Source organism: Mustela putorius, unplaced genomic scaffold (assembly GCF_011764305.1).
Source record: "Mustela putorius furo isolate JIRA1106 unplaced genomic scaffold, ASM1176430v1.1 tig00003845_pilon_pilon_pilon, whole genome shotgun sequence".
In the NCBI taxonomy this organism is placed as follows: Eukaryota; Metazoa; Chordata; class Mammalia; order Carnivora; family Mustelidae; genus Mustela; species Mustela putorius.
The window spans coordinates 17,383,659-17,397,712 of NW_025421998.1; the positions used below are offsets into that span (position 1 = coordinate 17,383,659).

General features: G+C 37.9%; 1 protein-coding gene across 2 annotated transcripts in view; it reads left to right on the forward strand.

Annotated features, from left to right (window-relative positions):
- The window catches only part of COG5 (component of oligomeric golgi complex 5), a 295,721-nt gene that overhangs the window by 257,348 nt on the left and 24,319 nt on the right, over window positions 1-14,054 (forward strand). For both annotated transcript variants that reach the window (XM_045089660.1, XM_004739536.3), the window contains 3 exons: window positions 460-570; window positions 2,213-2,275; window positions 12,243-12,346. In XM_045089660.1, coding sequence (XP_044945595.1) covers window positions 460-570; window positions 2,213-2,275; window positions 12,243-12,346 — 278 coding nt within the window. The remainder of the gene's footprint in view (window positions 1-459; window positions 571-2,212; window positions 2,276-12,242; window positions 12,347-14,054) is intronic.

The window sequence follows — 14,054 nt, forward strand, 5'->3', positions numbered from 1 at the left end:
AGGCTTATTTTCATTCTTTCCTCCTTCCCTCCCTTCCTTTATTTACTTTCTTTTTTGTTTTGTCTTGATGGCTTATTTCTGAGTTTTTGAGTGGAAGGACTATTGGCAGTGGCCAGAACATATTCCAAGAGTACTGCGCTGATGTGTGAAAACACCAGCACACACTGGGCTTTTGGGTTACATGTGCCTCAGGTCTGTCAGCTCTGAAGTATTGATGGAAGATTATCTTCTTGTGCATACATTTGGGCTGATTGGGCTTCCCCATTCATGCTGTTCTCTCCACAGAGGTTCCTTCTGGCTGTGCCTGAAGTCCAACACTTGATCTGAGTATTTCCAGTTTTCCAGTGAACATTCATTTTTTAAATTTTTTTTGGCTGGGGACGGTTAGGACGACATGAGCTTCCCAGTTAAATATGAACTGTCATTTTGGTCATTTCTTTTTGTGCTGAATTCTTACAGCTCTCCACACAAGGAGATGCAAGCCAGGTGATTGGGCCTCTTACAGAAGGGCAGAGAAGAAACGTGGCAGTAGTGAATTCACTGTATAAGTTGCACCAATCAGTAACAAAGGTAATCATTATTTTATTTTAGTTTCTTTTACTTTCAGCTTTGTTCTTTTCACCTCAAATTTAGACAGCAAGGAATTATTGTTTAATTTTTGGCCAAGAATACAATGAAAACGTGATGACTGTAAAATAGGTTGCAGAAGGAACTCTTTTTAAACAGTTTCTGTTCCTGGCCTTTATCATTTGTGTCATTTTTCTCGATACATTTGGTTGAAAACATGAACTCTAGATCATCAGGCTTGAATGGTATAATCAACTTTACTGAGCAAATGATTTAAGGGTAAATCATATGTGTTTCATACCAATTAAAAAGCATAATTTCATGGGTGGGAGGTTGGGGTAAGCAGGTGGTAGGTATTAGAGAGGGCACGTATTGCATGGAGCACTGGGTGTGGTGCAAAAACAACAAATACTGTTATGCTGAAAAGAAATAAAAAATTTTTTTAAAAAAGCATAATTTCATAAGAACTCTTAATCCCTCCAACTAGCAAAGGTTCCATCTTTGCACAAAGAAGGAGGGAAGGAACTGCATTAAACACTTATTTTTTATGATATAATCACTGATGACTCCTTGGAAGTAAAAAATATATATCCCTTTTGCTATTGTTACTGTTGTTTTACTAGTGTTTGCTATTTGCTATTTTTTTTATGATGAATGTTAACTTGTTTGCCTTCATGTATTATTTCTAAGATGAACTGTATTTATAATTACCAAGAAAGCAACACTTTCGACCCAATCCTTGACTTTTGAATAGCTCATGTTTTCTCTTTATAAGTCATTTCCAAAATATTTAGTTAAGTAGAGAGATCAATATTTAGAAGACTTGAAGGAAGCCAAAGGTTAGGGGATGCTCTTGAGAACATGACCTTTATTTTAAATTTTAATATGCTCAATTACATTTTAGAATAATTATGTGACTATTTATTTACATCAATTTTTAACAAGTCCTGTGTCAGTTAGGAGTTTCCAAAAATGTGTATGTCACACATTAAAAAGAATATATTTTAAAGTGTTATTAACAAGTAAATCTCAGAAAAGTAACAGAAGTAAATAAAGAATAAATGAAATATTTTCCATTCCCTTTCATCATTACTCTGAAGCCTCACAATCAATGAAAGTTTCTCTTTCTTTAGGGTGATTTCAATGCTTTTATTGATACTTTCAGAATCTTCATAATATTTGTATCGTATTTGTAAATGTTTGACATTTGTATTTTAAAGGCTTGTCGAAAATTATAGTCAGCCTGGAGAAAATTGAATTTTTTAAAAGAAAAATGTAAATATGGCTTTAGACTGACCTTTTATAAAGTTAAAACTTTATAATTAAACCTTTATAAACTTTATAATTAAAACCTATCTAAAGTGAATAAAGGGAAGCCAACTCTTAGAATTCTTCATGTTTTGATTATTTGAAGTATATAGTATAATTGCCTTATGTAGTATAATTGCTTTATACAAGAAAGTAGTTTTCAACCTATCTTAACTAATATATACTAATGAGTATCTAAAACATGTATGAGATGTAATCTAAAGTATTTATACTATTTTGTGTGTCTGTGGAAACAGCTTTATCATGTTACAACCAAAATCAGTATTTATAAAAGTAAAAGACTTAAGCAAAACTCTGTTTCAAAACCTTGTTCTAGGTGGTTTCCAGTCAGAGCTCCTTCCCACCAGCAGCTGAGCAAACTATAATGTCAGCCCTAAAGGTAAAAGAATTCATCTTTGACGCTGTAGATCAAAGTGGTTTTAAGAATTGTTTGGATGAGTGCAGGATGTCACATTTTAAAAATAATTTCAAATCCTCTACACACACCAAAAGTAGCTGCTGATAATTATCCTAAAGAGAAAGAATGCATGTGTGTTTATATTTTCTAGAACTTAAAAATAAACCCTGTTGGTGTCTACAGATTGTGTTCTACTTATGAGAATTCTATCATAAGCTAGGGAGACAAGAGTCTTCAAGTTGTCACTGTATCTTCAGCCATTACAGCCTCGTATGATCCCAGTAATGTGGTGATTCTCTGCAAGGGTGATTTTGTTCCCTAGGGAACATGTAACAAAGCTCAAGATATTTCTGATGGTCATGACTGGGAGTGGGGTGCTCCTGGCATCTCGTGCTGGGGATGCTGTTACACATCTCGCAGAGCACAAGACAGCCCCAGACAAAAAGGAATTACTGGGCCCAAAACGTCAATAATGCCAAGGTTGAGATACTCTAAAGTGTATCCATAAGGTGAGAAATCTGGGTAAATTCCCTTTTTTTTTTTTTTCCCCAACATACTAACACAAATACACTCTGGAAGTTTAATAAAAAATGATGTTGGTATGAGATTCAGAGCCATGTGTAGTTGACAATGGGTAACTCTTCTAAAAAACAAGGATATTGGGCACCTGGGTGGCTCAGTGGGTTAAAACTTCTGCCTTCGGCTCAGGTCATGATCCCCGGGTCCTAGGATCAAGCCCCATATCGGGCTCTCTGCTCAGCGGGGAGACTGCTTCCCCTTCTCTCTCTGCCTGCCTCTCTGCCCACTTGTGATCTCTCTCTCTGTTAAATAAATAAATAAAATCTTTTTTTAAAAAAAAGGATATCATTCATTGTAATGATAGTAATAGATATCCTTTATTTAGCATCTGCTACTTGCCAGTCACATGCCATATATTGAAGTATTATAGCAACTGTTCAAGTTGTGTATTATTATCCCTATGTTGCACAACTTAGAAATAGTAACTTGCTCAAAGTCCTGATGCTGGTGAACTCAGACCTCACTGACTCAAGAGAGTCATGTCTACTACACCTTGCCATCATCATTCATTGGCTTACTAAATGTTTTTTTGGTATTTAAGGAACACTGTATAGCAGACTCTAGAGCCAAACTCCCTGTGTATGAATGCTGTCTCAGCTATTCAACTAGCCGTAGAACCTCAGACAAGTTAGTTATCTCTTGCCTTAGTTTCTTCATCTGTAAAATGGTACAATATAAACATACAACCATAATATATGTCAACGGTTCATTGGATTTAGATAATTTGGGTAGAGTTTAAAAAAGAGATAGACAGAGACAGACACTACCAATGAACTCCAAGGAGAGATACTTTTATTTAAGAGAGTAAGGAAGCTACAAAGAAACAGCAGTGAGCTGAGGAAGAAGTTTTGGAGGGGATATTTCACAATCCTAAAAGAGAAGGGAATTTCTGGGTCAAATGCTGTCTATAGGTGACATGGATGGGGATTTAATAGGCCCCCAAACTTAAGGACACTAAATTCATTTGGAAGGTAGGAGAAGACAAGTCTGTTTTCCCTCAGCACAGTAAGGGTGCACTTGGATGTTTTCACTGTATTCTCTTTTTTCCCCAAAGTGCTCATCTCATTGTGATGAAGTATTACTCATGCCTCCATCATAAAATAATTGTTTTTATTAAGAGTTCTCCAAGTTATCGATGATCCTAAAAATAGCAGAAATCAGACCAATATGACAAATCAAAAGGTCTTAACATTCTTGTTTCCAAGCAGGGAACTTACAAAGTCTCCTTTTCCCGCAGTTCCACATTTTTTTCCTTCTCTTCTAGCAGTAGCTGTCAAACATATTTTGATCACTACCCAAGATAATAAATAGATTTTAGGGGCACCTGGGTGGCTCGGTTGTTGAATGTCTGTCTTTGGCTCAGGTCATAATCCCAAAGTCTCAGGATTGAGTCCCGCATTAGGCTGTGTGCTCACCGGGGAGTCTCCTTCTCCCTCTGACCCTCACCTTGCTTGTGCTCTCTCTCTCTCTCAAATAAATAAATAAAAACCTAAAAAAAAAGAAAAAGAAATAGTTTTTACTTTGTGACCCCATGCACAATACATAATTTATAAATATATACACACACATATACTTGTATATGTATAGAATATACATCTACATGTATTTCTGTAATTGAAACAAAGTTTCACAGAACAATGTTTTTCCTTATTTTGTGTGATACATGCTTATATTTTCTATGTTCATGTGTTACTTTTTTTTTAAGACTTTATTTATTTGAGGGAGAGCACGTGCATGTGGGGTGGTGGGGTGCTGGGCATCGGGAGAAGGAGAGAGAAAATCATAAGCAGGCTCCATGCCCAGCTCGGAGCCTGACAGTGGGCTCCGTCTCACCATCCTGAGATCATGACCTGAGCTGAAATCAAGAGTTGGCCACTTAACTGACTGAGCCACTCAGGTGCCCTCCTCATCTATTACTTTTTTAAAACATTCTGATAGTGATTGACTAAATTGGTTTTTTGACCCCTAAGGATCACAGCTCATAGTTTGAGAAAGTTCAGTTTGTGGGTTAAGACAAAGTGCCTACACTTTGCTTGATTATAAAAGTCTCCTGACAAATTAAAAATAGAAATTCTTCAGGGGCGCCTGGGTGGCTCAGTCAGTTAAGTGTCAGCTCCTGATTTGGGCTCTGGTCGTAATCTCAGGGTTGTGGGATTGAGCACCACATCAGGTTCAGCACAGAGTCTGCTTGAGATCGCCTCCTCTCCTACCCCCGCTGTACTTGCTCTCTCTCTCAAATAATAAAATCTTAAAAAAGAAATTTTTCAGAAACTCTAAGTAAATGATGTGCTCTCTGAATCTGTATTTTTAGCATACAACAAAGGTTATTCCTGTTGTTAGTCACTTGGGACTGGGAGTTGAGGCTAGTGCAGGGAAGATTCCCTGTTCTTGGGCTCCTGCCCTCACTCTTGGGTTTGCTCGCTAGAGGGGGCCCCATGGAGCTGGGTGCTGGTTTGCTGAGGCATTGCCAGTGTTGGCCTTGAGAACTGAGTGAGAGAAGACGAGCATTTGGTTTGTCTCCTCTGCAGTGGCCCTGACAAGTAGATACTTAACAGCATATGTTAACGGAACTCAAACAGTTGTGACCTTGCTTTTTAAGTTAAATCATATAAAAACCGGATGACATATTAAGTAAAAAACAAAACCTTCTGACTTAAAAAAGAGAACCTTGAATTTTAAAATTGTAGGAGACTTAATATATTACTTTGAATCGGGGTAGAATGTTAGGGTGCATAAATGATTGCAGCCCAAGAATCAAAAATCTATATGTGTTTGTTATTTGATAGAGAACGTATGTTTTTTTAAGATTTATTTATTTGAGAAAGAGAGAGAACAGGGGGAGGGGCAGGGGGAGAGACTCTCAAGCAGACTCCCTATTGAGCACGGAGGGAGAAGCAGGGTTCCATCCGACAATGATGACATCATGGCCTGAGGTGAAGGCAGACACTTAACCTACTCAGCCACCCAGGTGCCCCTTGATAAAGAAGATATTAAATATATGTTTCACTTAACAGTCTTTTCTTCTCTACCTTGTTGAGATGTTATCCAGAATTAAAGGTTATTTTAGGCTTGAGGTTTAACATCTCGTAATGATCTACTATGCCATGGATGGCCCAATTAATATTAATTTAGAGCCATTTCATTATACCCACTATCAGCTGTAAGTAGCATTTAAAAACCTTGATCCATTTATTACTGAGATTGCTTTATACGGGTAGGGATGGTATTGCTAGGTTTATATATGACAATTTTTCATTTCTCCCTTAATGTGTGGGTTTGTGTTCTATATGAGAGAATAATCCAGATTGCTGAGGCTTCTATATTTTTATAATCTTATCTATTTTAGGTAAACCTTTGGAAAATGTATGACACACTTCCCTGCTTTGTAAAGAGCTTATGAAATAGAACCTAGTCTTCTTTCTCTGTTCTCTCTGGTAGTCCTTAATCCTCTACCATTCCTGTTTTGTATTTCCCCTAAGTGGGAAGCCAGAATAAGCATTTTCTCTGTAAACTATCATATTGTGTGCAAGTAGATGCCTGTTTTCCCCCATCTTGTTTCTCTGGCTAGAACCCCTAGTGTAAGTGTTCTAATCGGAACTGGTGAGAGTGGATGTTGGTGAGTGCTTTCCTGACTGGGGGAAAGCACTCCATCATATTCTACTATTTTGATTATGATGTTAGGCGGCCTTTATCAGATAAAACAAGTTCCCTTCCATTCCTAGCTTACTGACACTTTTTTTAAAATTATAAATTGTATTTTATCAAATAGTTTTTTCTCTATTAAAATTATCACATAGTTTTACTCCTTTATTCTGTTAATAAAATACAGAAGTTTATTTTCAAATGTCAAACCCACCTTGGTTATGATGCATTACCCTTTTCATATATTCCTGGATTTGATCTACTTAATTTTTGTTAAAGATGTTTGCATCTGGGGCACCTGGGTGGCTCATTCGTTAAACCTCTGCCTTTGGCTCAGGTCATAGTCCCAGGGTCCTGGGATCGAGCCCTGTATCAGGCTCCCTGCTCTGCGGGAAGCCTGCTTCTCCCTCTCCTGCTTGTGCTCCCTCTCTCACTATCTCTTTCTCTCTCTTTCTCCCTGTGTCAAATAAATAAATAAAATTATTTTTAAAAAGATGTTTACATCTGTAATCATAAGGGATGCTGGTGCGTAGTTTTCTTGTAGTTTCTTTGTCTGCTTTTGGTATCAAGCTATTACTACCCTCATTAATTAGGTTTAGAAGTATTTCCTCCTGCTCTGTTTTCTGAAAGAACTTGTATTGTTATCTTCTTACATGCTTAGTAGAATTCACCAGTGAAACCATCAGAACCTGTGGGGTTTTTTGTAGGGAGTTTATAACTACAGACTTGATTGGTTTAGTAGGTGAAAGGCTATTCAAGTTATCTTTCTTTTTTAGTGAGCTTTGATACTTTTTGACTTTCCAGATATTTATCTATTCATCTAAGTTCCCTGATTGTCAGGATAGTGTTGTACATAATATTCTCTTACTGTCCTTTTAATGTCATTAGAACCCATAGTGATAACCTCTTTTTAATTGTTTCTTTTAGTGTTTGTGTTCTCTGTCTCTCTCTTTTTTTCTTTTCCATCAGTTTAGCTAGGGGTTTACCAGTTTTGTTGATCTTTTCAGAGGACCAACTTTTGACTTGACTGACATTCTCTTTCTTTTTCATTGATTTCTGCTTTTGTCTTTTTTATTTCCATCTACTTTGGATTTTCTTTGCCTTTTTTTTTTAAAGATTTTATTTATTTATCTGACAGACAGAGATTACAAGTAGGCAGAGAGGCAGGCAGAGAGAGAGGAAGGGAAACAAGCTCTCTGCTGAGCAGCGAGCTCGATGGGGGTCTCGATCCCAGGACCCTGGGATCATGACCTGAGCCGAAGGCAGAGGCCTTAACCCACTGAGCCACCCAGGCGCCCCTCTTTGCCTTTTTTTTTTTTCAAATATGTTATATTATTGATTTTTAGACCTTTGCACTCCCAAAATAACAAGTTGTAAATTTCCCTCTAAGCACTTAAATTTTGATATGTTATGCTTTTATCTTCATTCAGTTTAAAATATTTTCTGATTTCCTTTGCAATTTCTTCTTTGATTCTTGGGTTATTTATAAGTGGGTTGTTGTGGTTTTTTTTTTTAACTTCTAATGATTTCTGATTTTCCTAGATGTCTTATTGATTTTTCAGTTTAATTCTGTTATCAGAGAACATATTCTGTACTATTGCAGTTCTTTAAATTTATTGAGTCTAATTTTATGTCGTCTGTCTTGATGAATGAACATGTGCTTGACAAAAACGTGTAATCTACAGACGTTGAGTAGAGTGTTATATAAATAGCAGTTAGGTCAAGGTAGTGGTAATGCATTTAGTGATACTGTGTTTGGATCTTCTGTGTCTCTACTGATATTTTATGTAGTCTATCAATTGCTGAAAGGTAGAAGTTACAATTTTCTACCGTGATTGTGGACCTTTTAAGTCTGTCAATTCTTGATGCCTCAATTTTGAAGCTATTGACTAGTTCCGTTAAAGCTATGTTACATACGTATTTATTATTGTTATACCTTCCTGATGAACTGATGCTTTCATCATTATGAAATATTTAGCTTTGTTAATACTGTAGCTACTTCAGCCTTTTTATGCTCAATGTTTACATGGTATATCTTCTATCCATTTACTTTCAACTCCTCTGTGTCTTTCTTTTTTAAAGTGTATCTCCTCAAGAGAGTAAATAGTTGTCTTTTTTTTCTGTTCTGATCATCTCTACCTTTTAATTAGAGTGTTTAGTCCAGTGACATTATATAATTATCAATAAGGTTTTATTTAGGTGTATCCTATTATCTAGTTTTTATTTATCCCATTTGTTTTATTTGTTCAGTTTTTTTTTGCTTTCCTCTTTTCCCCCTTTTCTGTTTCCTTTTGGATTCTTTGAAGCTTTTTTTATTCCATTTTTATTTATTTATTAGATTTTTATCTGTACCTTTTCATGTGATATTTTTAGGGGTTCTTCTGTGGATTACCATGTATATCCTTAAGTTTCTATAATCTTCATAGAGTCAATATTGTGCCATAGTATATAAAATACAGAAACCTCATATTTATAGAAGTTCATTTACATCTGCATGCATCTAGTGCAAATTTTTTAGTTTAAAATATCCATTTGGTTCTTTTTTACACTTTCAGTCACTCTGCTGAGGTTTCCTGTTGTATACTGTTTATATGGTTCCTGTTGTTTATTTATTTATTTATTTTTACTTCGCTGAGGTTTTCGCCTAATAATTTAGAGTCTGGATCATCTCAAGGTTGGCAGATGATCTTTCTTCTTGAAAACTGATATCATTTCCAAGCTTTTGGAATATTTAGTAATTTTTAATGTATCCTGGACTTCGTAAATGTTATGTTGTGTAGACTCACTATTTTGTTTTGTTTTGTTTTTTTAACATTGCTTCTGAGTGTTGATGGTATTTCTTTAGCGATTAATCAGCCTGATTAGCCGCTGATTGTACACTGTCATACCTGCAGCTAGCCATTCCTCAGACCTCAGTTCAATTCTCAAGCCTTGGTTGCCAGCCGCTTTGTGTTTGCTTTGCACAGGCATGGTTGATGAGTCAGCTGCAGAGTAGTGCTGAGTTTAAATATAGAATTAGGCATTCTTCTCTGGCTTTCTCCTTTCTGAGGTTCCCATCTCACTCTCTAGCAGCCCTGGTTGGACCAGGGCTCCTTTCCATTGTTCCTTTAGCCTGAAAGACTGCTGGATTTGTTTTGTTTTGTTTTTCTCTCAGAGTTTTAGCCCCCCTGCCTTGCCACCACCATGACTGTAGGCGCTCTTAGGACAAAGTCACAGAAAATGGAGAACTCACTTCTGTGGCTTGCCCTTAGAGGGCAGATTCCCACGGCCCTCTAAAACTACCTGCTTTTTCCCCCATCTCTGAGCCCTCTAGTATGTCGTTTATTTGTCCTCTTTGTAGGAGGGTCTATAGTTAGGTATCATTCCTTCATATAGAGCAGAAAACTTGCCCCTCTTTCTTGAAATCTTGTCCATTTATTTCTACCGTACTCTAAGGTCTCTTCCTTCTTCTCTGCTGCCAGTGGGGAAAATGTAACCAAAAGCTCACTGGAGTTACGTACACCTAGGAAATCCCAGTCCTTCTGCTTGTTCACTTAAGGACAGTGTCTTTCCCTTCACTTTAGTCTCCCCATCTATAAAGATTAGATTCCCTACCTGTAAGTTAGAGATTTTAATATTTTTAGAGGAAGGAGTAATTGAATTTTAAGCAGAATTACAATATCTGAGTCACATAGCACAGTACCCGGCACATAATATATACTAAATAAAAATCTTACCCCTCTTACTCCTTCAAGGGCTTCTCCTCTTCTGAATGACTTCAAAACGGCATTTAGCCTTACTCTACAAACCATCCTCTGGATCTCATTGACTCTTTCAGCTTCCCTCTTAAAAGCCAAAGACTATCAAATCTAGTCAAAATGTGTCAAAAACTACAAATATAAATATTTCATTATCTCCTGGATAGCCCATATGGATTTCCCATGTGCCCTCCAAGAAATTCATGTCCAAATCTGAACCCATCATTTTCTCTCTGCATCCCCAAGTCAACCTGCTTCTTCTGCGTTTAGACATCCAGTTAATAATATCAGATCATGAAAGAAAAAAAAATCTAGGTGTACTCTTAAATCTCTCTGCTCCATATTTCTCAAATGTAACTACGCAGTCCTGCCATTCTCCAGCCTATCTCCTTGTATCTGTTCCTACTGCCTCTGATTTGGTTTGGGCTCTCACAATTTTGCTTCGATCCTACTACTGCCTTTGGTCTATTCACCCGATCTACCACCCAACATAATGTTTCCCAAATTCAAATCTTTAACCGTATTTTCAGCCCCATCTTTCCTCACTTGGTTCTTACTACTTGTCCTTTGAAAGTCAGTTTAGACAGTGCCTTTCATTTTCCAGATCATCTCAGTGTGGGGGAGGTTTCTCCCACAATCCCATAGCACCCTATACAGCTTTGATGGGACTGTAAGTTGTTCTCTGCTGTCACTAGACTGTGAATGCCCTGAGGGCAGACTCTCTGCTGTTGCTCAGGCGTTGCTCACTTGCTCTCGCTCTCTCCTTGCCTCCCTCTTGCTCTCTGTCCCCACAGACAGTATGCATACTTTTATCAGAGACTAAGGGCTAGAGATGACACTTAGGAATTTAATGAATAAGTTTTCTTTATTTTAACGTTTTCTGATTGATTTCTAGCATTCATATGAGGCAAAAGCCATGCATCTCCACTGTATGTAATCATCATTGAAATATATATATTTGAATTTTAGATTTTAAGTGTATACTTAGTCCCAGTCAGTATTTTCCCTCTAAAAACCTGTAACTAAGGCCAAGGGGTCTTTGTAACTTAACCAGTGATCATACCTCACTTTCAAACAGTTCTCAGCCTTGGCACTGTTGACATTTTAGGCTGTGTAGTTCTTTGTTGTGGGAGATTGTCCCATGCATTGTCGGTTTCATAGTGGCATCCCTGTGCTAGATCCACTAGAGGCCAGTAGCAAATGCCCATGCCAGATGCCCTAGTACTAGGTGTTTGTGACAAAAATTGGGAAGGGAAGATGGCACCAAGTACCAAAAGTATGCCTACTGAATAGGAACTTAATCCATGAAATGCCTCACTCTTCTGCCCTGTAAGAACCACAAGCATATTTATTACATTCCCTCTGGTTACAGCCATACGATGTTGTTCCAGTTTTGAAGAATGACTTTTGGTCTCCCCTCATCCTTTTCAGAAACCACAAAATGTGTTCATTTGATCTTTGTACACTTGATCTTTGTACGTAGTACTGCTCCTCACTCCTCCTTCCTCCAGGAGCTCATTTGACCATGAAACTTCCTGAAAATTTGAGATGAGTGGGAGAGTTGAAATTTGCAGAGCCATGTTCCAGATATTATTGGCTTTAAGGATCACTCCCAGCAGCAGTTGGGAGAGGAACAGGCCTCTCTTGAGCTTATTACAGTTCAAACACTGTATATGGTTGGGATTTGATATAAAAACTTCTAGTCAGAATGCTTCTCCCAGGGGTGCCTGGGTGGCTTAGTGGGTTAAGCCTCTGCCTTCCTCTCAGGTCATGATCCCAGGGTCCTAGGTTGGAGCCCCGCATTGGGCTCCCTGCTCAGCAGGGAACCTGCTTCCCTTCCCCTCTCTGCCTGCCTTTCTGCCTATTTGTGATCTCTGTCTGTCAAATAAATAAATAAAATCTTAAAAAAAAAAAAAAAAAGGCTGCTTCTCCCATCTTGGATTTCTTTGTGTTGGTCTTTAATTTTGCCTGTCCTTCCTTTTTCTTGTTAGACAATCCATGCTCTTATGGGAAGCGCTCTGCAGCCTTTGCTGACTTCAGTGGGAGACGCTATAGAGGCCATAATCATCACCATGCATCAGGAAGATTTTTCTGGGTAAGCATTTTGAACCACAGTCTTCACTAGCCTTTGCCACATTGGTTTTCTCTCATGCACCTCCGCCCTTCCTTCCTGTTTCCCTGTAGGCCTTGTTCCTCTTATGACCGGTTTGGCCTCCAACCTCATACTACTTTATCCATTGTGAGCACCATTAGCTGATTAAAATTTTTCAGTTCTTGCTTTCATCCTTTCTCTCCTGTCATTGAAACAGAATCATTAACATTTGCAGGACTCAGCTTGGCACTGCAGGATTTCTGGTCGCTGGTACCATCTTCTCTTTTCAAGCTGATCCTGATCCTTCTTTCTCACAAATGCCCTGTACTTAAGCTTCTGGCGTAGGCATGTTATTTCTTATATAAAATGTCCCAGCTGTGCCACGATGCTAGTCTGAATCCTGCTCTGGCCTTGAAGGCACGCTGCATCCAGCCCCCTGCAAGAATCACTTTCATTTCTCAGAGTCTTGTGGCAGTCTGATCTGGCCGTGTCGCACCTGGCCTAATCAGTGCTTTGGGACCATCCCACAGCTGTTTACAGGAGTACCACTTACCTGTATCCTATGTGTCTTGAGAATAAAAATCATAGGTTTTAACCTAATATTCACTGAAATGTTTTTAAGGAGAGGAAAATGGTTTGAGCTCCCTGTATTAAGACATTATTTGTAGAGAATTTGGAATAGTTATTTGCACATGCTTTGAGTGATTTTTCTTAACCATACTCTAGAGCTAAACATTTGAATACTAATGCGTAGATATGTGTTTTATCTTCCTAATTCATAGTTACTGTTTTAGAATTTTCCTATTTGTATTTCTTTTAATATTGTTTAAATATCTACATTATTAAATGTCCAGCCACTAGTCTAGCTGTTGCTAGAAAACTGTGTGAATTTTACACTGTCCTTTAATTTTTCAAACCCCTTATCTCATTCACAAAATATCTTTTGAAGGGTAAAAAGTTATCCCTCTTTTTAATAGTGGAATGAAGCACAGAGGGTCAAGTGTATTATACACAAAATGCAGTAATATTTGGAGCTAAGAATACAAAACTGCTGACTTATCAGTATTTGGAAGGAAATGCATTTTGCTCAGAAGTGATCTGAAATGTCCCACTTAGACCAATCCTCGATGCCTGTGAGAAGGAAGCAGAAAGTGAAGGCTCATTCTGTAAGAGTGCTCAGCTACTTACCTCAGCTGCTGTTTACATTAGGGAACCGCAGCTACTGCCTGTAGCCAGTGGACTGGACATTAAAAGTTGGTCTCCCTAGTAGGTATGTCCTTACTAGTTTGCTTAAATACTAGGGAGCCAGATGACCGGTCATATGTTGCCACAAGTAGGAAGCATTATTTTAAGGTGTGTAACACTGCCCTTAATTTTTCCCCCAAATGGCTTTTAACAGTCCCATTTCCACTCTGTCTACATATGGCAGACATTTGAGATATTTGGAATTATTGCCCCAGGGCAGTAATTTTCTCACTTTCTAGAACTTTGATACTAGTAATTACTAGGAATTCTGTCATTTCATTTCCCATATCAAATGTGTGGCTTGAATGAAATAAAAGGTGAAGTTAGATGAAACTAGTCAAGAAGTAGGAATCACTTTTATAGTAGGGCCAGGGGTCACACTCGGAAAAATAGTAGTGAACAGCTGCCCTTGAAAGCCCTCTATATTTATTCTAGGTAAAAGGAATAAAGCAGATTACTTTGTCAG